This window comes from Tursiops truncatus, chromosome 11, assembly GCF_011762595.2.
Source record: "Tursiops truncatus isolate mTurTru1 chromosome 11, mTurTru1.mat.Y, whole genome shotgun sequence".
NCBI classification, from domain to species: domain Eukaryota; kingdom Metazoa; phylum Chordata; class Mammalia; order Artiodactyla; family Delphinidae; genus Tursiops; species Tursiops truncatus.
Window position 1 is genome coordinate 78,343,512 of NC_047044.1, and position 24,062 is coordinate 78,367,573.

Consider the following 24,062-nt stretch of genomic DNA (forward strand, 5'->3'; position numbering starts at 1 on the left):
CTCAGAAGCTTAATTTACAGATGAGAAGAGCAGTTTTTTGTTTGTTTGGTTTTTTTTGCAGTATGCGGGCCTCTCACTGTTGTGGCCTCTCCCGCCGCGGAGCACAGGCTCCGGACGCGCAGGCCCAGCGGCCATGGCCCACGGGCCCAGCCGCTTCGCGGCACGCAGGATCCTCCCGGACCGGGGCACGAACCCGCATCCCCCGCATCAGCAGGCGGACTCCCAACTACTGTGCCACCAGGGAAGCCCGAGAAGAGCAGTTTTATAACTGTCATGGGGATCAAACACTGTCATCTCTTGTCTACATGTTCTTTTTTTTCCTTAGGAAAACCATATACATGAAATGCAAAATTATATTCTGAAGGCCACTTTTGAGCATGGAATCAGCAAGGGGGTTAGTTGGGTATTTATAATGGCAAATGAAATCAACCCATTAATGCATTTAGCTTCACTTTAGGGCAGTGGCTCCTTCATGGACTGATTAGTAGTGCCTCTGGTTAGGTCCTGCTCTCTTTTGGACAGTGTTCATGATTACTGCCAGTTTTTACTTCCCTGAGTCTCCTTTTTTCTCCATGAATACTCTTTCTATGGTCTGTTCTTTCTGTATTAATCCTACTTAGATTTCAGACAAGTCTTTCTGCTTTCTTCTAGAGACATTCTTTTAGTGACTTTTTCAACCATTTAACTTATTCTGTTATGTGTTGATTTTATCAATACAACTTTGATTTCTGGTAATGCTTGTAGTGTCACCTATAATATTATTTATATAAATCAGTCAGATAAAAAAAATTATATAAAGGGCTTCCCTGGTGGCGCAGTGGTTGAGAGTTTGCCTGCCGATGCTGGGACACGGGTTCTTGCCCCGGTCCAGGAAGATCCCACATGCTGCAGAGTGGCTGGGCCCGTGAGCCATGGCTGCTGAGCCTGCGCGTCCAGAGCCTGTGCTCCGCAATGGGAGAGGCCACAACAGTGAGCGGCCCGCGTACCGCAAAAAAAAAAAAAATTATGTAAATATTTGAGATTTCAGTTATTTTTATGGCTAGCATATTTTAGATGTAGTTGGCATATTGATCAAAAAGAGAATAGCAAGCAATTTTTAAATAATATTTTTATTATAAAAGCAGATAATTTGGAAAATCCAAAATTTTGTAAAGAAGACAAAATCCTCCCATGATCTACTTATAACATTTTGTGTATAGGCTTTCAGTTTGTTTCCCATATATCTTTTTCCCTGTCTCCCATATAACTGGCATATGGCCTTCTGGTCTTTGCTTAATGTATTATGAGTATTTTCTTACATCATTAAATGTTTTCTTTTATAAGATTTTCAGTGTTTACATAGATTTAGAACTTTTAATTCACTGTAATTTGTATATTGGATACGAGGAGTTCGTTTCTATCTTCAATATTTAAAAATAGCCATACAAGAAATATCCTCATCAAATTTTTGTGCACAACACAGATAGTTTCCTTCGGATACATTCCTAAAAAAGGAATTTACTTAGAATAAGAGCGGTGAATATTTATGTTCTTGTTAGCAGTGTATGAGCATATCTACTTTACTTCATTGTCATCCATTAATGGGAATGTATTATTTGTATGTGTTTTGTTAATTTCATAGGAGAAAAACTTTATTTTAATTTGTATATTCAAATATTACAAATGTAATTGAATTGATTTTCACTTTTTTTGGCTATTTAATGTGTTTGTGTGTGTAAATTGCCTGTCATTAGTACTTTTTTGTCAGGGTGGAAGTGGAGAAAAAAGAGGTGTGGATAAGTGTTAAGCTTTTTTTCTCAAGGAGGAATAAGAATGTTACGTTGTTCCAAGGACATTTTTCAGTTATCTAAAAATAAAAGAAACCTTTTAATCTTTTTTGGAGGATTCATTTATTCATTTTTTATTCCTTAGCATGACTATATGAAAGAAGAAGAAGGTTTTCCTGAAGATGAGGCGACTGAATCGGAAGAAAACCTTAAGTTTGGTGAAAGAGTTGGATGCCTTTCCAAAAGTTCCTGACAGCTATGTAGAGACTTCAGCCAGTGGGGGTACAGGTGAGTATCAGTTCAAATTAAAACTCCTTCAGTAAGTGCAACTTCTAAGTTATCAATCAAGAGCATACAGAAATGTAGCCATGAGAAAGAACTCATCAATGAACTGTGCAGTAACTTTATAGTTGGTCTGTCCTCATGCCACACTATTTGCCTTAATTTTATTCTTATATATATTCTTTTTTGCATCCAACCCAATGCAGTCTATGCATTTAGCAGTGTTTATTAAAATATTACTGAACAAATTAATCCAGTTTTACTGCTTTGGTGCTCTTGAGTTATGTATACATATATTAACAAGATTATTATATGTAAATAGAATTGAAGTTGTTTAATGATGTTGAAACTGCCTCAGTCTGTTTTGGTTAAGAATAAGTCAATTTAGACATGATAATAAAAATTCTTAAATTTCACATTACTGAAGAGAGGCAGCATAGGGTAATAGTTAAGAGCTTAGACTTTGGAATCAGACTGTCTATATTTAAATTCCACCTCTGCCCCTTCCTAAATACTTGATCTTGAGGAAGTTAATCTGTCTATGCTTTAGTTTCTTCTTCCATGAAATGGGGATGCTATCAGTATTTGCCAGGTAGAGTTGCAGTAGCAATTAAATAAATTAATATTTATAAAATGCTCAGAGCAGTGCCTGGTACAGATAGTAGTATTTGTTAAATAAATAAATAATGAAATATATCAGAAAAATATGCAACTATAACAGTATTAACTATTATTTCTTTCCCCATGAAGAGCTGATAAGACAATGTACTTCCCATAAGATTGACATTTCATTTAGTAAAATGTATAATAAATTGCTTGCTATTTCTAATCTCTTGTGATTAACTTTTGTTAATGAAAATAGTACAAGTTCTTGATGCACAATCCATTTTAAGTGCAGTTTGTCATAGTATATGATAGTGCTTTTTCTTTTTGTTAGATCTTTTAGTTTTATAAATGAAGTGAAATACTTAGGAGCTTTCAAAGTAGAAAGTTTTATTAGCGATTTGGAGATGTTATTTGAGATTCTGACACAGATTGTTGTGGATTCTTAGGATCTAAGAAATTAAGCTAGTTTTTTTTTAATTGGACTATAGGCATGGATGCATTTTTAATTATGAGGGGACTACTTTCAAATTTGTGTTGTGAAACTTATGCTTACTTTCATCATTTATCTTATCTGTGACACTGCTATATATAACAAGGTAAAAGTTTTATGTATTTGTAGAATTTTGACAAATCTATTTAGTGAGAAATGTCCTTTGTATTGAAGAAATAAAATGCTTTCTCAATAGTGCAAATGTTTGTGTTCATGTTTGTGTTCATTAAATCTTCATTTTTGAGCTGTTTTAGAAAAAAATTTATAATGACTATTTTAAGAAAAACCTTTTATTGTATTCATTCACGTGGCAATCATATTAGGGTATTCTTTGCTAATTTTAATCTTACTTAAAATGGTTTCCTGCTGTTTACCTTTTAAAAATTGTTTTAATTCTTTCCTTTTTTGTTGGTTTCTCAGTTTCTCTAATAGCATTTACCACTATGGCTTTATTAACTATAATGGAATTTTCAGTATATCAAGATACATGGATGAAGTATGAATATGAAGTAGACAAGGATTTTTCTAGGTAACTTTTTTTTTGAAATACCTTTAGATTTAAATTGCTCTGAAGGTAACATGTTAAAAAAAAAAGTCTAACCTTTTATACTTGGTTTATTTTAATTCTGAAGAAATAGTACTGAAAAATCCTCATTAATTGTATGCATTAGGTAAAACATTTTAGAATAATTTGAATACTGGTTAAATTCTAAGAGAAAGGTTCTCTGATTGAATATGCATTTGTTTAAAAAGGTTAGGAGAATATGTTTTTCCTTAGATGTTGAAATGACGGAAATTGTTTGATGTTTTGAAATTGTTTACTCTTTAGATTTTGAAGTATCTTACTGATCTGTGTGAACTGGAAAATAAATTGTCTAAGGTTACATTGTTTATGCTTATAGCTTGATTGTTGTAAATTGTGTATAAACTATATTTTAAGGTAAACAGCATCACTTTTAAACCTTTGAAAATATTAGTACCTTAATTAGGAGACAAAATATACTTTATTTGTATTATTTGTATTTTTTAATTGATTGAAGATAACAGGTTTATAATACTTAGATTGCACTAGATAGCAGGAAACATTTACTTCTCAATTTCAATCCCAGCTCTGCCATTTACTAAGTATGTGACTTTAGGGAACTTACTAAATCTATTTCTGCGTGTGCTTCAGTTTCCTTTTCTGTAAAATGGGGATACTAATTATAGTACTTTCCTCTTCAGGTCAGTGAGAATTCAGTCAGTCAACATTTGTAATAGTTGCTGTGTAACCTTGGGCAAGTCATACAACTGGCTTCTTTCGGGCGTCAGTTTCTTGATCTATAACATCAGTGTTATTCTTAATGCCATTAGTTTTTAAGGAATTCGTTGTTTTTCTTATTTTGGTTTTTTTTAGCACCAATGAAATAATTTTTATTCTTTCTAAATGAAGTCATGTAGTTCACCACATAAGTGTAGTGGGGATGCCTAGAAGCCTGTCTGCTTGACCTCACCCTCTTCCTATAAATCTGAGCCTAAACCCCAGGGTTATTTGGAACACAGTTTGAACTCTAGAGTACTTTAAGACTCTGTGAAGTTCTAAAAATCTGTACTCCCTATTGAAACCAGATGAAAATTATTAGAGTGAAAAAAAGTTTTGATAGGAAGCGCAGGACAGGACTGATCCTGATTGTACTCATTCTGTTATTCATGGCACTGATTCTGCTATTTGAAAATTAATTTGATTTGAACTAAATATTTGAAAATAAGGCATTGGTTGAGCCTTTTTAAAAGGCCATGCAAAACTTTAAGAATCAGGTTTTGTGGGGGTTTTTTTTCTGGTAATTTGGGTACATTCATCTTGAGTCACACAGACCTAGTTTCCAATATGCCACTTCAGTAGTTATGTGGTCTTAAGCCAGGCATTTATTTAAACTGCCGTAAACACCATTGGCTTATTTGTAGAACTGAAGCTATCTACTTTATAGGTCCATGGTAAGGAATAAAGAGGATAGTATTTGTAGGACATCAGGTACAATGCCTGATGTCTGGTATTTATTTGGTAAATAAGGAGAGAAAGGCTTTCAATTCCTAACTTTTGATTTTGAAAGTTTTGTATTGTTTAATGGCATAGTCTACGTAAGGTTTATGTAAACAGAGGTTAATACTTTTTTCTGAGTTGCTTGGACTTACTAATTGTAGAATTGCCATTAAAATGAAGGATACTGTGTTAAAAATTTGTAAAATCAGAAAGACTTTTGGAATTATTACAAAATAGGATTTTTACTTTTAAAGTGCCTTTGTTTTGCCCATATGAATGCTATCCAAGTTCTAATTGACATATTTTATTCTGTATGAAGTCCAAGTTTTTCATAGATCAGTTGATTTATATTGATCATGTTTTGTTGATCAATTGGTAGGTTCTAATGTTTCCTTTTTGTCTTTTAGCAAATTGAGAATCAATATAGATATTACTGTTGCCATGAAGTGTCAGTGTAAGTACGTGTTTAACCTGATGATTGCATATATAGATTATGGTTTAAACAGTTGCTAGTAAAAAGTAAAAGCCACTGGTTGTTTTAACTTTATTTTTCCTTTATGATATCTTAATTTAAGAATACAAAGTGTTTTTCTCCCCAGCTTGTATTCTTTAAATTTCTTCTCCATAAAGAGATTTAACTTTCACATTAGTATAATTAAAATGAAAGAAAATTGGAGCAAATTTTTATAAATCGAAGTTCTAGTTTAGGTATATCCTTTATTTCTTTCTTGTTTGGCATACTGATTTTTGCATCCACATTCCAGAAACATATCCTCTTTTACAGTTTCAATTTACTACCCTTTACTTTTACTTCTGCATATTAAAATACAGATCCAAATCTTTTGAGTTAATGGTGATGTTACCCTTTTCTGTTTTCTTCGCTGGCTTCACTTAATTATACTGGTAGAAGTGGAAAAATGTTAATATGCTAGATAGATAATGTTTGAATCAGTATAGTTCTCAAAAATGAGGATGCTTTTTCATCTTAAATTGTGTCTTAAATTACTGCTTGAAAAGGAGAGACCAAGAATTCAGTAGTTCAGACAAAATTTTTTAAAGTGTGAAATCATTTTATCCAATTAAGGAAATTAATTTCTAAAAGATTTCATCTAAGAACAACCTTAAATCTCTTTTCCTTTTCCATTTATTTTTTCTTATGTTAGTGGTTAGTGGATATAGTTTGACTCTCAGCATAGAATATAAAACTTCTAATTCTTTTCTATGCAGATATTGGAGCAGATGTATTGGATTTAGCAGAAACAATGGTTGCATCTGCAGATGGTCTAGTTTATGAACCAGTAAGTTTGATTTACATGTTCTTTTAAATAGTATGCTTTGAGGAATTGTTCCCTTGAAGACAGTTTTGATATTTGCTTTTAATTTTGTCTGAGCTAGTTTTTTAAAAATATATTTTCTTAATTCAAAAGTAGTATACAACATTGTAAATCAGCTATACTTCAGTAAAAAATAAAACAAAAACAAAACAAACAAATATTCCATATTCTTTGTAAACATTTAGGGGGAAGAAAAAATTATATCTAATTACCAAATTATGTAAATATAATTACCAAATTATATCTAAACCAAAGCCTTGTTAGCATTCTGGATAAGCCTCTATAATCTTATACTTATTTTATATTTTTTGTTAATGCTTCCTAACAGTTTCCTTTTCTCTTTTATACAGTTGCTATAGTGATGAAATTTTCTTCTTTTCTTCTAATGATTTGGAAATTCTATGTCTTATTTGTATTCTTCTTTTACCAAATTTAAGTTCTTAAAAACGTTTGAGCTATATTTCTCTTGTAATCAAGAATGAAGCATTATCTAAGAGGAGAAATTTCATATGCATTTAGTTCTTCCTCTCTCCTTCACACCTCCATTTCCCAGACCTAATGAAATACTGACATTCTCTTATTGTTTTCATAGTACAAGTTGTGTGTAATAGAATTAATTTGTTAGAAAACACCATCACATTACAGGGGCAGGTATCACATTACAGGGGTGGGTGATAACAGGTCATGATCAGAACTAGCCCTAAAGAAGCTTTAGAAAACAAAGCATGGAACTCCCAGCTACTCTGCCTTGCTGACTGCTCTGTTGGCATTGTGGTACTTATGTTTACCCATGCGTTCTTGAGTTGTTTTGTTTACCATTGACAGTTGTGAACCCTCTTTAAACAAAATTGCAAAGTGAAGACTAAAGGTGATGGAGGAGGATTAGAAGTAACTGAATAGGTGGAGGAGAAAAAAGGGAAGCTCTTAGTTCAGTTTTGATTACCAAATTATTTTTAGTTTACATGAACAAAATATATTTATGCCTTTTGATACACACTTTTAAAATAAAATTTTCTAAAGAAAAAGTAACTTTTGTTACTGCCACTCTGAACCACCCTACTTCCTACCTCCTGTATTGCCACTCAAAAAATTGATATCAGTAATTTTAAATGAGGTTAGGAACCTTACAAATTCAGGTACCATGTTATTGCATGTTAAACTATTATCTGGAAATTTAGATCTAGATGATTATTATCAGACACTAACATTTGTATTCTGTTTCATACTATTTTAGGAATAATTATTCAACTTTATGTTTTATTGCTTTTACTTTCTACCCTTCTTAGTTTCTTTATTTTTGTTTATCGTTTTGTGAGGGACTTTTTGTGACTTCTTTATCAGCAAGAATATGTGGGTTATGTTTTATGACAGACCGCCTATGTCATTCTGTTCTCAATACATGTAAGGTTGGCTGAGGATAGAATTCTTGCTTTATGGTGTTTTACACTCAGAACTTTATAGACATTCCTTTATTGCCTTCTGGCACAATTTTTTTTTTCTTTGTAGGTAACATATTTATCTACTTATATGCTTTTTTCTTTTACTTTTGAAATTCAAATATTTATCCTGTATATCCAAGTGTGGATCCCCTTCAGTTATTTTTGGCTTTTGATGGTATTAATGATCTGAAGTTTTAAGTGTTTTTGCTTGTTTGTTTGCTTTAATGATGTTCAGAGTAACGGTTTTACCTCTGTTTTTTAAAATTCTTATCAAGTGATGTTGAATTTCATGGAGTGGTTCTCAATATTTTTATCAATTCTTGCATAAGATGCATATTTTGAACTTTATCTGTGAGTTCTGGGAGATGACCTTGATCCAGCAGGATCAGTCTTTTTTTTTTCAATGCCTTCATTATGTTTTAAAATTCAGTGATTATATTTTCCACCTTTGATATATTGCAGATCACTCCGTTTTTTTCTGTCTTCATGATGATAAATCTCATTGAGAAATAATTAGAAAAACTTCACTTTTCTTCTTCTTTTTAGAAATGGTATCACAAAGGAAAATTAGCCCTCGGACCTCAGATTTACCACTTCTTTCAAATTGATGAATCTTTTTGTCTATCTAGCTATCTAGCTATCTATTTTCTTGTTCATCTTTAGGATGGGAAAATAAATGGCCAGTTAACTGACTGAGAGTTGAGATAGACTTGAGTTATGTCGGTTCCCTTTCCCTCCCCACCCCCACTTTTTTTTTTTCCAGACGTAAATGAAAGGAGAAGGATATATAGTTTAGATATACTGTGTTTCTTCTAAGCAAAATTAGAGCTTCAGATGCTTTTGAAAAGAAAGGAGGAAGTCACATTGGGTTCAGGATGGCAGAGTAGTTCACCAGGGCACCCCACATTTCCTTTTCCGTATTTGTTTTGACAGGTTAAATTTAGCTAGGGTAATTCCTTTTTTCTTTAACTGGTGTGACTGTCCTCATTAGCAGCCAGCTGTAACAGTAGTTTTGCTTAATTTAGAATACAGTCCAGGTCACATGTAAGCTGGGAATAATAATGCTGTGGAATGCCCTTTGTGATGTGGTCTCTGGTACTCGATTGAACTGCTAGAAGTCTTCTTAGGATGGTGACTGTCTCTTCCTCAAGTGTCTTGTTATCTTTTATCACCTGTTTTCCTCTGTTACTCTGAATTGGGGATTTACTGCTTACATGGATTTTCCTGTCCCATGAAATAAATTATGTGTTGGGCTCTTTTCTCAATTTAGTCTCCCTTGTATGCTGTCTTGCATAAGTTTTTGATAATTTCCAACATATGGATACTATTTAAAATGATTTAAAATAATGATACAGTTTGTGTCCTCATTTTTCTGTTTCTTTGGACATTGTGAGAATTTGAGGAGATAATCATCTTGAACTTATCCACTAAAATTTATTTATGCTGTTTTTCTAGCATTCGCTCCATACTGTCACTCCCACTCTCTTCACGTTTATTAAGTCTCTGATTTTTTTAATAAATATTTTTTCTGGACAGCTTGTCTCTTCAGCTAGATTCTAAGCTCCTGAAAAGCAATTACTTTATTTTTTCTTCTTTATAGCTCACAAAATGTAAAGCATAATGCATTGCAGGTATTAGGCACTGATGAATATGTTAGAATTATGTAATTGTGGCAGGATCTTTGATTATTCCATTTTTGATTATTCCATTGTAACAGCTTCTGCCATTTCTTTCAATCATTTGTAGAAGAAGAAAGTTTTATTTTAATTTAACTGTCATGAACTAAAAGTCATGTCTTAGCCAGAAAGTTAGAAACTTAAAAATATGTAATTGTATATTTTTATCAGTAATTTTTAAAACGTTTAACAGTGTTTCTGGTAAGTATTCATTCCCTTGTCCTAATTTATATTAAAATATTTAAGAATTATTATTAATGTAAAATTATTTGAGATAATTTTTACTTGTTTTTAAATTTTCACTCATTCTTTTAATATGCAGTCTGAATATTAAAAACTTAATTCTAATAATTTTACTGGTTTCTAAACCATGATCACACAATATGCTATGATAGCTACTATTTATTTAAAGAAAAGAACTACTTTTAGGTATGTGAGAAAGTGAAGAATCTGACATAGTTGGGTTTATATACTGACCTTCATTATCTGTGATTTTTCAAAAAATTTTTTAATCTTTTGAGTTCTTTTTTATATATAAAAAGGAGAGAATAATAACAAACTCACAAGGTTGTTATGAAGGTTAAGTGAGATAATGATTTAAGTAGCATAGTGCCGAGCACAAAGTAGGCCACTCAGTAGTTCTTTACCCGCTGTGTTAAGCACTATACCGAGCAGTTTGGGGAAGTCAAAGGGTGAATCACATAGTCCCTGCTGTCAGTAGTTTTATTCACAAGGTAACTGGGGGGCAGTTGCATGTAGCCTCATCTGTTTGCCATGGTGTGTTTTATAGCACTTTCTTTGTGTGCTGTGCTGTGAAAAAGGTTGGGAAGCAAGGTATAGACAAGTTCAGCAGGAGGAGTAATCAAAGTAATTTCACTGTAATCATTAACCTAGAGCAAGTGGCATATAGAATTTAGACTGACATTAGGGTCACAGTTACAGGAGAGGAAGGTTCCAGGTTGATATAATTAAATAACCAAAGGCACAGAGGTAGAACTGTCTGATGGAATGAGGGGTTAAAGAGAAAGGATTTATAGTGAGAGAGTAGTAGGTTAGGGCATGATTATGGAGGGATCATTAATGATATTGATAAGTTAGAAAGTAGAATTAATATGCCTTGTTATAAATCGCCTTTTAAAAATCAAAAGTGGACTTTTTGTTGGAAAATTAAATTGTGGGTATTGCCACAAACTGTGAGAAGTTTGCCTCTTTTCCTCTGATTCTACAAAGTAGCTAAGTTTGTCTTTGAATTGGTGAACATAGTGCCTAGATAAAATTTCTTGAATTATTCTTTCTTGATTAATACATTTGGGAATTATAGTGACATTGTTAGGTCATTTCAAAACTTTTTGATTTTATCATGGTATTTTCCTGGCAAGAATATGGGCTTTGGATGCTTGAATATTATACTTAAGCTGTATGTCTTTTTCATTTCTTCTTCTCTTTTAAATACTTAAGTTTCATGCTGGCATCATTTAAATGATTTTAAGTCTTAAAATACCATTTTGTACATGTGATAGATTGCATTGTATCCATTCCTATAAATGTAGATAACTGTAATAGAAAAATATTCGCAATTAGTGAAATTTCTTTATACTACTTTTGAGTAAAATTAAAAATTTTTTAGTTTGACTTATGGAAGATTAAATGTAAATTATGAATACTTGTTTTTAATGTTACTATAAATTTGTTCCTTGGTCAAAGAAAATTTTAAAAAATTATGATATAAGAGCCAAGAGAAATTGACAGTGCTAGTGATTATGTTTTCCTTTATTTCAGGCAATATTTGATCTTTCACCACAGCAAAAAGAGTGGCAGAGGTAACAAGTAAACAAAGTATTGTGGTCCATAGAAATTAGATCATGCTTTGTCTATTTTGTCTACTGTATATTATTCATAGATTAATATATTTATCTAGGCATTTCTTTGGATGAAATATTAGCAGAATATAGTATATAATATAATCTTTACACTTTCAAAGATTTTATCAGATCTTAGGAAAGTCATATAATCTTTAATGCACTTTGAATCATAAATACATTTTAGTTTTCATTTAAAATTGTATTAACTATTTAAAAAATTTTAAAAGCAATATATGATCAAATTTGAATATAAAGGATATAAAGTGAAAGTAAAAGCCTCCTCATCATTCTCTAAACCTAGTGCCACTAACTGGTGGTAATAACCAGAGTTAAATTTCTTGTGTAGCCTGCTACAAATATTCTGTTTGTGTATAATTTTCTACATGTTTCCATATTTGCTTATGTTATTTTTTTCCTAATACAAATGGGGTCATTCTATACATTTGTTTTATAACTTTCTTTTTCCAACCTAACCTTATATTTTGCACATCTTCCCACTTAAGTACATATAGTGGTACCCTTTATGGATAAGCTATAATTTATTTAATTGGATACTTATCGATGGGCATTTAGATTGCTTGCAAAGATTCTAATATCAATGCTCAGTGAAAATTCTTGAATCTAATTCCTTGTGTGAATGTATATATATATATATACATATTCCTCATGTACTTGAGTGAATATATGTATATATATATATAAAGTTTCTAGAAAAGAAATTTATCTTTTAGAGTATATTTAATGTTTTGATAAGTTCTCATGACAAGGAAGAAAATTTGTAATGGTGAGGTAGGTGGTGGTTGTTAACTAAACTTACGGTGGTAATCATTTCACATATATACATCTGTCAAATCATATGTTTATACCTTAGTCTTATACAATGTTATATATTAGTAAAACTGGAAAAAAATTTTGATAGATAATGCCAAACATCTTCCCCAAATAGTTTCATTTATATTCCAAAGCTATCAATATGTGAGAGTACTTGTTTCTATACAACCTCACCAACAGTGGGTATAACCAGACTTTTTTTATTTTTGCCAATTTGATTCGTGAAAACTGGTATTGTACTTGTTTTAGTTAGCATTTCTTTGTAAATCAGTTTAATATCTGTGGATTATTTTTTTCCCATTTGTATTTTTGTGTGTGTGAAACTAATTGCTCATGCCGTATGCCCATTTTGCTTGATTGTTTTCTTAATAACTTTAAACAATTTTTTTTGTTGTTTTGTTTGTTTTTTGGCTGCATTGGGTCTTTGTTGCTACGCAAGGGCTTTCTCTAGTTGTGGCGAGCGGGGTGGGGGGGGTGGGGGTGGGGGTGGCGCTGCTCTTCATTGCAGTGCTGGGCTTCTCATTGCAGTGGCTTCTCTTGTTGCGGAGCACGGGCTCTAGGCACACGGGCTTCAGTAGCCATGGCTCGTGGGCTCTAGAGTGGAGCGCAGGCTCAGTAGTTGTGGCACACAGGCTTAGTTGCTCCGCAGCATATGAGATCTTCTTGGACCAGGGCTCAAACCCATGTCCCCTGCATTGGCAGGTGGATTCTTAACCACTGCGCCACCAGGGAAGCCCAATTTTTTGTATATTAAAGAAATTAGTTCTTTGTTTTAAATAGTTACCCCATCCCCACTCTTTTCTTTCTTTTTGTTTTCTAGACTATGTCTTATGCTTAAAAAGGCATTACCTAATTTAAGATTATTACAAAAAAATTTTTTTACCCATTTTTTTTTTGTTTCTTTCTAGTCCCTAAGTACATTTCAAAGGCCTTTCTCTTTTAATTTCTACTTTCACCATTTGGAGAGCTTTTAAAATTAAAGTTGAAACGAATGTATTGAACAAAATAACTGAATATTAGGTGTCTCTGGGCTTCTAGCGCTTTTAGTAGAGAGCCATCCAGAGATGAAATACATTACTTTATTCCAGAAATGTTAAAGTGAGAAGTCTCCTTTCATCTAGAATTTTATTTAGTGTTCAAGACTAGTAGTAAGTGAGGGAAGAGATTGTGTTTTTACTGTTAAAATGATAGACATTTTCCATCGTAGTAGAATTTTCTACATCCTTTTATATATGGAATATAAACTTGGGTATTTATTGGTATATTTGAGGCAGAAGTTATACACGTACACAGACACACACACACACACACACACACACACACACACACACACACACACACACACACACACACACACACACACACACACACACACACACACACACACACGAGTTTGGTGTCATCAACCTCTTTTCCCACTGCCCAGCACTAAAAGTTAAACTCTGGAAACAGAAGACACACATACAGCATACAGTTTGGTGTCATCAACCTCTTTTCCCACTGACCAAGCAATAAAAGTTGAACTCTGGAAATACAAGACATGCAAAAATATGAAGCTTTCAATTTCTGTTAGCATTAGATCTAAAGATTTTAAGTCTTTGTACATGTAAATCTGAAGATGGGATCTGGCCTCTTGAAGCTTCCTAGATTATCATGTTCTGCTTCTAAACAAATATTCTTGAATGGATTAGAGATGCCTAAGACCTAACAACCTGAATAATGTGCATACCAAAACGTTCTTTACCTGTAGAATTTGCTAAAAGATATTTAAGTTGTCTTTCAATTGTTCTGCTTTCTTAAAATATTTAGGATCCCAATTAATCTCTTTCCTTTAGTAAAAGGAAATCTCAAAGCCTAGACATAGCCTTCCTGATTACTGTTTTTTATTTATAGTAAATTTACAGTATAAAAATGACTTTTTATTTTAAATAGGCCTGTTACCAGTGTTCTTAGTCGGTGGTACATACGTATTTTATCTTTATCTCTCGCTTGCACTTCTAAAAAATGTTTATTATATCATTATGATGGGATGTGAAATATATTCTCATTTACATTTGCTTCTTCTTTAAGTTCCTATGTTTGTTAATAATTTTTCCAAGTTATTTATGTGTGTGTATGTATGTGTATATATATTTTAAAGACTTTTTAAGAGTATTTTTAGGTTTACAGCAAAACTGAGTGAAAAGTACAGAGTACCCAAATATCCCCTGCCCCCACCCGTGTACAGCCTCCATTGTTATCAATATCCCACACCAGAGTAGTACATTTCTTACAGTCTATGCACCTACATGAACACATCATTATTGCCCAGAGTCCATAGTTTACGTTAGAGTTCACTCTTGGAGATGTACACTCTTTGAGTTTTAACAAATACATAATGACATGTACTCACCATTACAGTACCTGTAGTTTTACTGCCCTGAAAATTCCCAGTTTTGTCTATTCATCCCTCCTTTCCCTCTGGGTGTAAATTTTGTACTTGCTGAGTTTGAACTGTGATACAGGTGACTTTGGATGTTAGTTATATAAAGATAGATTAAAGGATATAAAATAGGATTATATCTAAAGATACAAAGTTATTGTTGAAAATGTTAGAAATATTAGAGAGAAGAAATACTTTTATTCTTGGTTTTGTTCTTCAGAATAAGTAATTTCATGAGTTATGTAAATGCAACAATTTTGTAAAAAAAAAAAATCTTCAAGCAACTAATGTGTTTTTAGTGGCAAAGTATATTTAAAAAGAAAATCTAAGCATGAGTTCTCAAATGAATACTTTGTTCTCTATAATCCTATACTTTATATGCTGATGTTCTTTTTAAAAATTATAGGTAGAATATAATAGTTTGTTTAGAATGGTCTTGTCATAGGATAAAGTTCAGGTTTCTTTGGAAAAGGCAGACACTAGGTGATATTAACTGTGGCCTGGTTTGTAATGAGAATTGGATGCTCCTGTGTGGATTTAACCCCCAGTAACATGCCCCTTTAAGTCCATCACATCTATTATGTGGCCCCTTATTTGTCTCATTCTTTGTATCTGTAACACTTTATTCAGTGCCCGACAAAAACTAAGAATTTTGTTATTGCTGCGTGCATGCATGAAAGATGAATTTAGATATTCAGGTGAACAGAAGTTCTTTCTTGGTGACCCTGATTCCACCAATAATGGACATGTAATTAGTGTCCACACATTCATTACTGATGGAATTAGACAGACTTAAGGACCCCAGCTGTTACACCTCTAGCCATACTCCCTCACTTTTCCTGCTTTCAAGGAAATGACCAAAGAATACTTGGGACTTTATTTTAGAATAAAGTTATGTAATAATAAATGTATGGCTTAGCTAAGTCAACTACCAGTGTTATTTTTAAAATAGTGTTGGCTTTCTCTGTGTGTCTTACTGTATTTGTTAACTATTGCTTGTTTTTGTATTTAGGATGCTACAGCTGATTCAGAGTAGACTGCAAGAAGAACATTCACTTCAAGATGTGATCTTTAAAAGTGCTTTTAAAAGTGCATCAACAGCACTTCCACCAAGGTGGGAGATTTTGTGAGACTATTTATTAAGAATTTATTGGGGCTTCCCTGGTGGCGCAGTGCTTGAGAGTCCGCCTGCCGATGCAGGGGACATGGGTTCGTGCCCTGGTCCGGGAAGATCCCACATGCCGCAGAGCGGCTGGGCCCGTGAGCCATGGCCACTGAACCTGCGCGTCCGGAGCCTGTGTTCCGCAACGGGAGAGGCCACAACAGTGAGAGGCCCGCGTACCAAAAAAAAAAAAAAAAAGAAAAAAAAAAGAATTTATTGTGACATAATTTTAGTATTGGTTTACTCCTCTGAATCTTATATTTCTTAGAGAAAATGTAATCATTCTGTATGATGAGATGTCTTTTTTTTTTTTTTTGGCCGCACCGTGCGGCATATGGGATCTTAGTTCCCCAACCAGGGATTGAACCCGCACCCCCTGCAGTGGAAGCGCGGAATCTTAACCACTGGACCGCCAGGGAAGTCTCAAGATGTCTTTTTTACTCTTAAATTTATGGCCTATGATACTGATCAGGATTATCCCAAATATTATTTTCATTTTTATGTGTGTATGGTATACCTTCATATAAAATTGTACTAGGTTTTAAGAACAAATTAATTGCATTTACCATTATGAAGATGTATAAAGTTTTGTTAGGAATTTCATGTTTTTATTTCACTTTTTGTCTCTTTTATAGATTAGAAGAGCTGATATTTGGAAATGCTATAATCATGAAAATGATCATTTAAATTTAAAAATATACAGAGGTTTTACATTTGCTTAGGAAGAAAATGTTATTGTCTATTTGAAGTTAAGTGGCATGCCCTTCCCTTACTCATTCTTTTTCCCAACGCTTCCTGTCCCCTAAAGTACCAGAAACATGATAAAAGCATGTCTTTGTTGGACTAGTAATTCTTTACTTTTAATTTTTCTTCTCTCATTAGACTTAGTCCTCTGGTTAAATTTGAATGACCTTGAAATTTTATATTTGTGTAAATAATATATATATAATAATTATATAATTTTTTTCATTTTGTAGTTGTTTTTTAATAAAAGTGTAGACTTCAAAAAACTGCTATTCTACTTTTGACATTTAGAACATTATCTAAAAATTGATCTTTAGGGATTTTTTTTTTCCCATCTATAAAATTTTCTCACCAGAAATATGGTGACTATATTGAATACACTGTAAGTAATTCAAATGTATCTTGTTGTAACAGGGAAGATGATTCATCACAGCCTCCAGATGCTTGCAGAATTCGTGGTCATCTATATGTCAATAAAGTAGCGGGGAATTTTCACATAACTGTGGGCAAGTATGTTCTTTTCACTTACTGAAAATACTTTAAACAAGTTGGCAGTTTGGTTAAAAGTAAATTCTTTGTTAATCAAATAATATATAACTAACCACTAGAGAACTCTTAAAATGTATATTTTTTATGTCTTCAGCCTTCAACCTCAGGATAGAGAAGACTACTAACTTTAAAAACTACTGCTTCAAAACAAAAGAAAAATAGTCATGTCATATTTCATATATTAAAGTATATAAGTTGTAGGTAAATATGAATTAAAACCTTCAGCTTGCCAAGTTTTAGTAGCCAGAAAGCGCTTACCTAGACATTTCATTAATTTGTTCATTTTGTTGGATATTAGGTTTTTGTTTTGTTTTTCCTTTTGGTGATCCTCATCAAAATATAATCCCTGACCAGTACGAGACAAGTATTTTGATGTAGTTAGAAATATGTCTGGGATAAGGTTAAATTGGGTAAATGTTAAGGAAAAATATCAGACCACCTGCCTTCATGAGCAGAACCCAACACAGAAACTGTCATATAATAAACACTTGGTAAATTCCTGAATGAATAAATAGATTCTCTGATTATCTCCTCTCTCTTTCTCTGCTTTTCTCCCTGCCTTCCTTCCTTCCATCTAGACTTGCAAAGCTGAACAATTCTTCATTGCAAAAGAAGAGTATTTTTTGAGTACTTGCTATGTGCAAAGTACCATGGTAGATACTAAAGATGAAGCAGTGAAAAACAGAGAAAGGGTTTTTGCCCTTATGATGCTGACATTCTGTGAGAGAATCTGAATTTTAAACAGTGAATTACACTAATAATTATTTAATTATAGTTGTATTGAAGTTATAAAGGAAAACTATGGCTGATAAGAAACTATATAACAAGGTACCTGACCTACTCTGCAAGTCAGTGGAGGCTTTATTGAGGGAAACCTTTGAACACTAATGGATGGTTAGGAATTTTATATATAAAAGGAGAGAATGGCATCTAGACTGAGGGAAAGGCCATGGAGCAGGACAGAGCGTGGCTGGAGATTTTTTAAATATATAGAGACAGCATTAGACTTCTATGCAAAATTATTTCAGTGTTTACAGTGATCAGATCAAATCAGGCATTTGCTTTGTCTTTGTTTTGTTTTTTTGGCCGTGCCACATGGGTTGTGAGATCTTACTTCCTCAACCAGGGGTTAAACCCGGGCCCTCGGCAGTGAAAGTGCTGAGTCCTAACCACTGGGCTGCCAGGGAATTCCCTGCTTTGTCTTTGTTATCCCACTCTTCTTAACATTCATGTTTTGTTGTTTTGTTACTGTTGCCAGGGCCTATTCTCTCCATCCCCAACCTGTAGATGGGAACCTTAGAATTTCTTGGTATCATATAGTCAACAAATGATAGTTGGCTCAAAGAAATTTAGAAGGTTTTATTGCACTTCTGAATAAAAACAATATCCTACTCCAAAACTAACTGAAAGAGGGAAACGTTGACAAATATTGGAAGAACTTCTATATTTTGGCCTTTGTTCTCAATTTCACTTACCTCTCCATGTGATAACTCATCTTATCAATAAGAGAGGCCAAATGGAAAGGCATTTGGTTTGTATCCTATCCTTATCTTATCTGGGATTTTGAAAATCGGGAATGTCAACTCTAAACCCCAGTTAAGCAAAATGTTATCTCCCAGCAAAAATACCTGGATTCCAAAAAAGTACTCAATTACTACTATTATAATTTGAATTTCATTAATAAGTTTGTAAAAATTTGTTTTCTCTCTTGTTATGTAACTACATAATATCTTCAGTTTTGCATCTTGGCCCACAAAACCTAAAATATTTACTGTCTGACTCTTTACAGAAAACGTTTGCCAACCCCCAGTTTATTTCATTACTGAGATGAGATTTACCTACTTAAATCATGGGCCAAGTATGTTGTTATATTATATTATACTAAGAAAATTATATAACTTAGGAAAGATCCCCTTTATGATTTTAATTAGTTATATATTTAAATGTTATTACTTTAATCTTTTCTTCCTCCTTTCAGGGCAATTCCACATCCCCGAGGTCATGCACACTTGGCAGCACTTGTCAACCACGACTGTAAGCAGTTTCTGAAATTTCTTTCTGTGAAGATGTCCTTGCAAAAAAAGTGTGTTTTTTAATTTTTAGTGCAGGTGCGAGGTAGGGCTTTGGAAGTGGGGTATGCCGAAAGAAGATATCTAAAGGAGAAAATAAATGATCTAACTTATTGACTAATCCATTTTCTCTTGTCTTTAAGCTACCTATATTTCTTTTTAGCCATAGCTCAGAAGTTGCTGAGGTAGGGAGAAGCACCCTTGGTGTGCTTTATATCACTTAGTACAGATTTCTGCTAATTTTTTTTTTTTCTGATAGTTTTTACAGATAGTGAAGAGAATATATTTGAAACTTGTTTAAATATGTAAATTTAAATATGGACATTTACACACATATATAAAGTATTCAAGTTAGTTTTGTGTAATGATTATCATAAAACTTAGTTTTTAAAGTCTCCTTTAGACAACAAAAACAAGTAATAAATTCCATAAAAAACAAGTTTAGTTACATAAATGTGCTAAAGCAATAGTGTGTATTAAAAATATACCTGATCAGTTTCATGGACATCATCTCAGTTCTTCTAACACAGTCCTGTTTCTATATGATGATTTGGACTAGAAAAGACTTATTTTTTTGTTTATCAGAATTAGATGTCATATTATTTCTTAGATATTAATTTGTATATAATTATGAAATTTGCGATATAGCATTTTATCAGAATGTGTTTACCTCTATACATACAATTCCCACATATTTGCATGCATTTTTCTTAAAATAGTATGTTTTTAAATACTATATTATTATACCAGCAGATTTTAGATATTTTCATTTGAGAATAGGTAAGAATGTGAACTAATCTGTAACATGTAGTTTTGAATAATTTAATTTCTCTACTTAATTTTTTTTTTTTTTTTGCCTCTTAGCTTACAATTTTTCTCATAGAATAGATCATTTGTCTTTTGGAGAGCTTGTTCCAGGAATTATTAATCCTTTAGATGGAACTGAAAAAATTGCATTCGATCGTAAGTATTTAATAATTACTGTTGGAATTTGCATGTAAGCAAATAGTTCTTATAACTTTGATATTAATACATTTTAAATAAACCTCTTCCTTAACCCCCTTGTAACAGATAAACAGATAAATCTTGAAGTGGTTTAAATGGCTGATCATCTTTAAGTGGAGATGTGTGTAAGAGAATTTGTTCTAGTAGTGGATGAATTTTAAATGGTAAAAAATGAGCCATGGAACAGAATAAGAAATTAGTCAGAAGTAGTCAGGAGAAGGAGTAGAATTTAAAGGCTCTCTAAGTATATGAAAGGTTAATGTATTAAGAGGGCATAACTGCTTTTTCATGTTCAACAAAGAAAGAATAAGAACAAAAGAAAGTTTGAACATTATAAGAAAAATTTTCTTCTTTGTGTAGGTTCAGAGTTCTAAAATCTATACAATATTTACCATATCAGAAACCTCTCTAGAGAATTTTACAAACATCAGAAACCTAGAGTTCTTCTAGAATGGTTTGGTATTAACACAGTCAGAAGTAGTACAGATACCTTTTATTACTGTTTGTTTTAACCATCTATTCCATTTAAAATTTCAGTTTATGCAAATATGGATGGATTATTAAGGAATTAAAAGGTTTTTTGGTTTCTGATGTTTGTTTTTTGAAGATTTTTGGTTGCCTTTCTTCTTAAATAGTCATATTATATGCCTTAAGGACGTCTAAAGCTTCCTGTGCCACTAGGAATTCTAGCCTTTGCAAAACTGTAATTAAGGATTTCATTTTTTATTAATTCAAATAGATTTATTCATGTTCTTTTCAGTATTTTACTCTTTTAGCATAGTGTCGTAATCATACATTAAACATGTTTTATTTAGAATTCATGAGTATTTTATGTTTGTGTGGGAATGTTTCACTCAAGGAAGCTTGAGAGTACTAAATTTGGAAATGTGTGAGTAGAAACATTCTGAGAATTACAAGCTTTGTTCTGTGTAATCTCATCTTTAAGTATGTGTTCATTCTATACCAAAATACATTAAATATTACAAGAGATGCGCAATTGAAAACATGTTGGTTAATACTTTGTTTCAAGATGCTGAAATGAACTATACATTTTTGTAAAGAAGCAGATCTAAATATGAACAGATTAGTTTTCAAAAGGCTCTTTAAATTTACATGTTCAGGAAGACTAAGAGGTGTTTAGAATTATTTTATAAAATGGCATGAGATGAATGTCAGTAGGTTATTCAAAGCTTTAAAGCAGGTATACTCTTCTCCTTCCTAATATATGTTCTATTGGGCCTCTTTTTCAATAAAGAAAAAATTCAGCATTACAGATCTGTTGGATTCAGGTAACTACCCTCTCCTTCATGTAGGAATTTTGAGGGGATTACTTAGCAGTGACATGTTTAATGCTGTGCAGATTTGGACAGACCTATAGCCTTTGGAACAGTTTGTGGCTTGCAACAAAATCTAATGCAAGAGCATTTTCCCCCTGCCTGGCCATTAAGTTATCTAACAGACTTATATATTAGACAAATAGGTCTTCAGCAGTTCTCTCTCCATAGCTTAAAAGGTTTCCAATTTTCCCTGTCAAGTTTCTTTGACCCGCTTTGGCTACTGTTCATTGCATTGGACTTCATTCCGCACGTGGTGAGATTTCCTTTGTCTCTCATTTTTTTCCCTCAAGTCTAATTATCCCACCCATGTGTACAGCATTGGTTATAACCTCACCACTCTCAATTTCATCTTCTTTTTCATAAATACTTCGTACTTGAACACCTTCTCCGCTCATTTTTAGCTTATTTTTGTTTATGACGTAATAGAGATATTTGTAAAACACCTCAAAAATAAGCACAGATTGAGCAGTTCACTTTACATCAGAGAACAACTCAAAGGATGAAAGATCATCCACAATTGATAAGCCATTTATTGGTGGTGGACAAAGTTGACACACTTGCTCTAACATTATCTGTGGTAATATTTAGGATTTAAGTTGAAATTAATAATAGAACTGGCCAAGAACTGTTTTATGTTTTTGAAAGTTATAGTGGTACAAGTGGTAGTTATAGTGGTAGGTGAAATAAGAAATGGTGAAGTTGAAACAGGCTTTGCTTTATTTTGTTAGAAACTTGTTTAATGTTAGTGTTGAAGAGACCATTAGTCTTACCTCTCCCTTCAATCTACAATTTTAACTTTCCCTCTCCTATTCTGAATTACAGTGAGATAAGAGACAGAGAAATTGAACTGATGGAAATAAAAATAAAAATTAATTCATGCTAGACACATGAAAGTACATACTGTATACCTCCATTTATATGCAATTCTAGAATAGGCAAAACGAGTCTGTAACAATAGAAGGTAGATTAGTGGTTGGCCTAGGACCAGAGGTAGAAGGGATTGACTAAAAAGGGGTTCAAAGGAACTCTTTGGGGTGATTAAAATGTTTTATATTTTGATAGTGGTGGTGATTGTATGGATAAAAACATTTGTCAAAATTTATCAAACCATACATTTAAAATTTATATATTTTATTCATGTACTCAGTTGTCATAGACAGTTATCACCATGTGACGTGAAGTACATCGCAAACGTAATGAGGCCCTATTCACTTAACCTAGCTGAAACTATAGATAGATGTATCTAGTTCTAAATTTTCTAGAATGTAGACCTAGAGAATTAACATGTTTTGTATTATGTGAACTGTTAATTGCTTAAAATTAATTAATAATTAGTAATATACTGGTGTTTATGACTTGTATTAAACCTATAAATGCCTAATGACTATATAAATATGATCATTTTGATTACGTAGTAACCCCAGGCCATCATTGAGTAGTTTCTTTGCTTATTTTCCTACTGTAGTATTGATTCTTTGTATTTATCCAAAGGCTACATTTTGGTTTATATATCCAATAGCTAATTCAGTTTTGGTTTATTTATTTCTGTTCAGATATTAGTAGAAACTGAAAATGTGTCTTGTGGTGGTTATGCTATTATAACTTTATTTTTATTAGTTTCTGTACTATAAAGAAATGCTTTTATTTTCCATATTTTATAAAAGGATGATAACGATTATAAAAGATATCTAACTAGATAACTAGCTCATCTTTTTTGACATCTTCTAATAGATGTGTGTGTGTGTCTGTGTGACTATTTTATGCTTACTGAGAACTTGTTTTACCAAATGTGAATATATTGCTTTCATTGATTCTTTTATAATATTTTTTTGTTAGACATTAAGTTATAAGTAGCATTAAATTTCAGATTAGATGTATTTAATAGAAGGCTGATGTATTTGGCAGTAGTTTCATTGCTACTGGATTGATGAAAAAAACTTACATTTTGTTTTTATTCTAGACAACCAGATGTTCCAATATTTTATTACAATCGTGCCAACAAAACTCCATACATATAAAATTTCAGCAGACACCCATCAGTTTTCTGTGACAGAAAGGGTAAGTTGAATCCAACTGGTAAAATTATTTTTTTAAAGCATTTTATAGTCCCGCTACAAAATTAGTTTGGAGTTTCAGGTAATGCCCTCCCCCATTTAAAATTTGAAATGCATTGACATTTTATTTTAAGTCAATAAAATATCAGAAATGGGTATTAAGTATGTTTTAGAGTAAGAAAAGAAGTAGATTTAAAAAATCTGGAATGTTTTCCATTCAATTAGTAAAAAATTATTAAACTATGATATTAATTATTTTACTCTTAATATCTTAATACTTGTTTTCCCATGTACTGGTATAAGCAGTTTTTTTTTTAAATCTGCCAGCAGATTTTCTGATTTCTCTGTTATTTATTTTTTACTTAATGTATCTACCCTGGGACACGCATGGTTATTGTGACTCAGATAGCAGAT

The 24,062-nt window shown here is 32.4% G+C and overlaps 1 protein-coding gene across 2 annotated transcripts in view; it reads left to right on the forward strand.

Moving 5' to 3' along the window:
• The window catches only part of ERGIC2 (ERGIC and golgi 2), a 36,403-nt gene that overhangs the window by 7,949 nt on the left and 4,392 nt on the right, over positions 1-24,062 (forward strand). For both annotated transcript variants that reach the window (XM_004320127.4, XM_019935793.3), the window contains exons 2-11: positions 1,912-2,054; positions 3,565-3,673; positions 5,572-5,618; positions 6,392-6,462; positions 11,393-11,433; positions 15,741-15,842; positions 17,049-17,144; positions 19,162-19,217; positions 20,117-20,215; positions 23,555-23,652. In XM_004320127.4, the coding sequence (XP_004320175.1) occupies positions 1,949-2,054; positions 3,565-3,673; positions 5,572-5,618; positions 6,392-6,462; positions 11,393-11,433; positions 15,741-15,842; positions 17,049-17,144; positions 19,162-19,217; positions 20,117-20,215; positions 23,555-23,652 (825 nt within the window). In that variant the 5' untranslated portion in view covers positions 1,912-1,948. The remainder of the gene's footprint in view (positions 1-1,911; positions 2,055-3,564; positions 3,674-5,571; positions 5,619-6,391; positions 6,463-11,392; positions 11,434-15,740; positions 15,843-17,048; positions 17,145-19,161; positions 19,218-20,116; positions 20,216-23,554; positions 23,653-24,062) is intronic.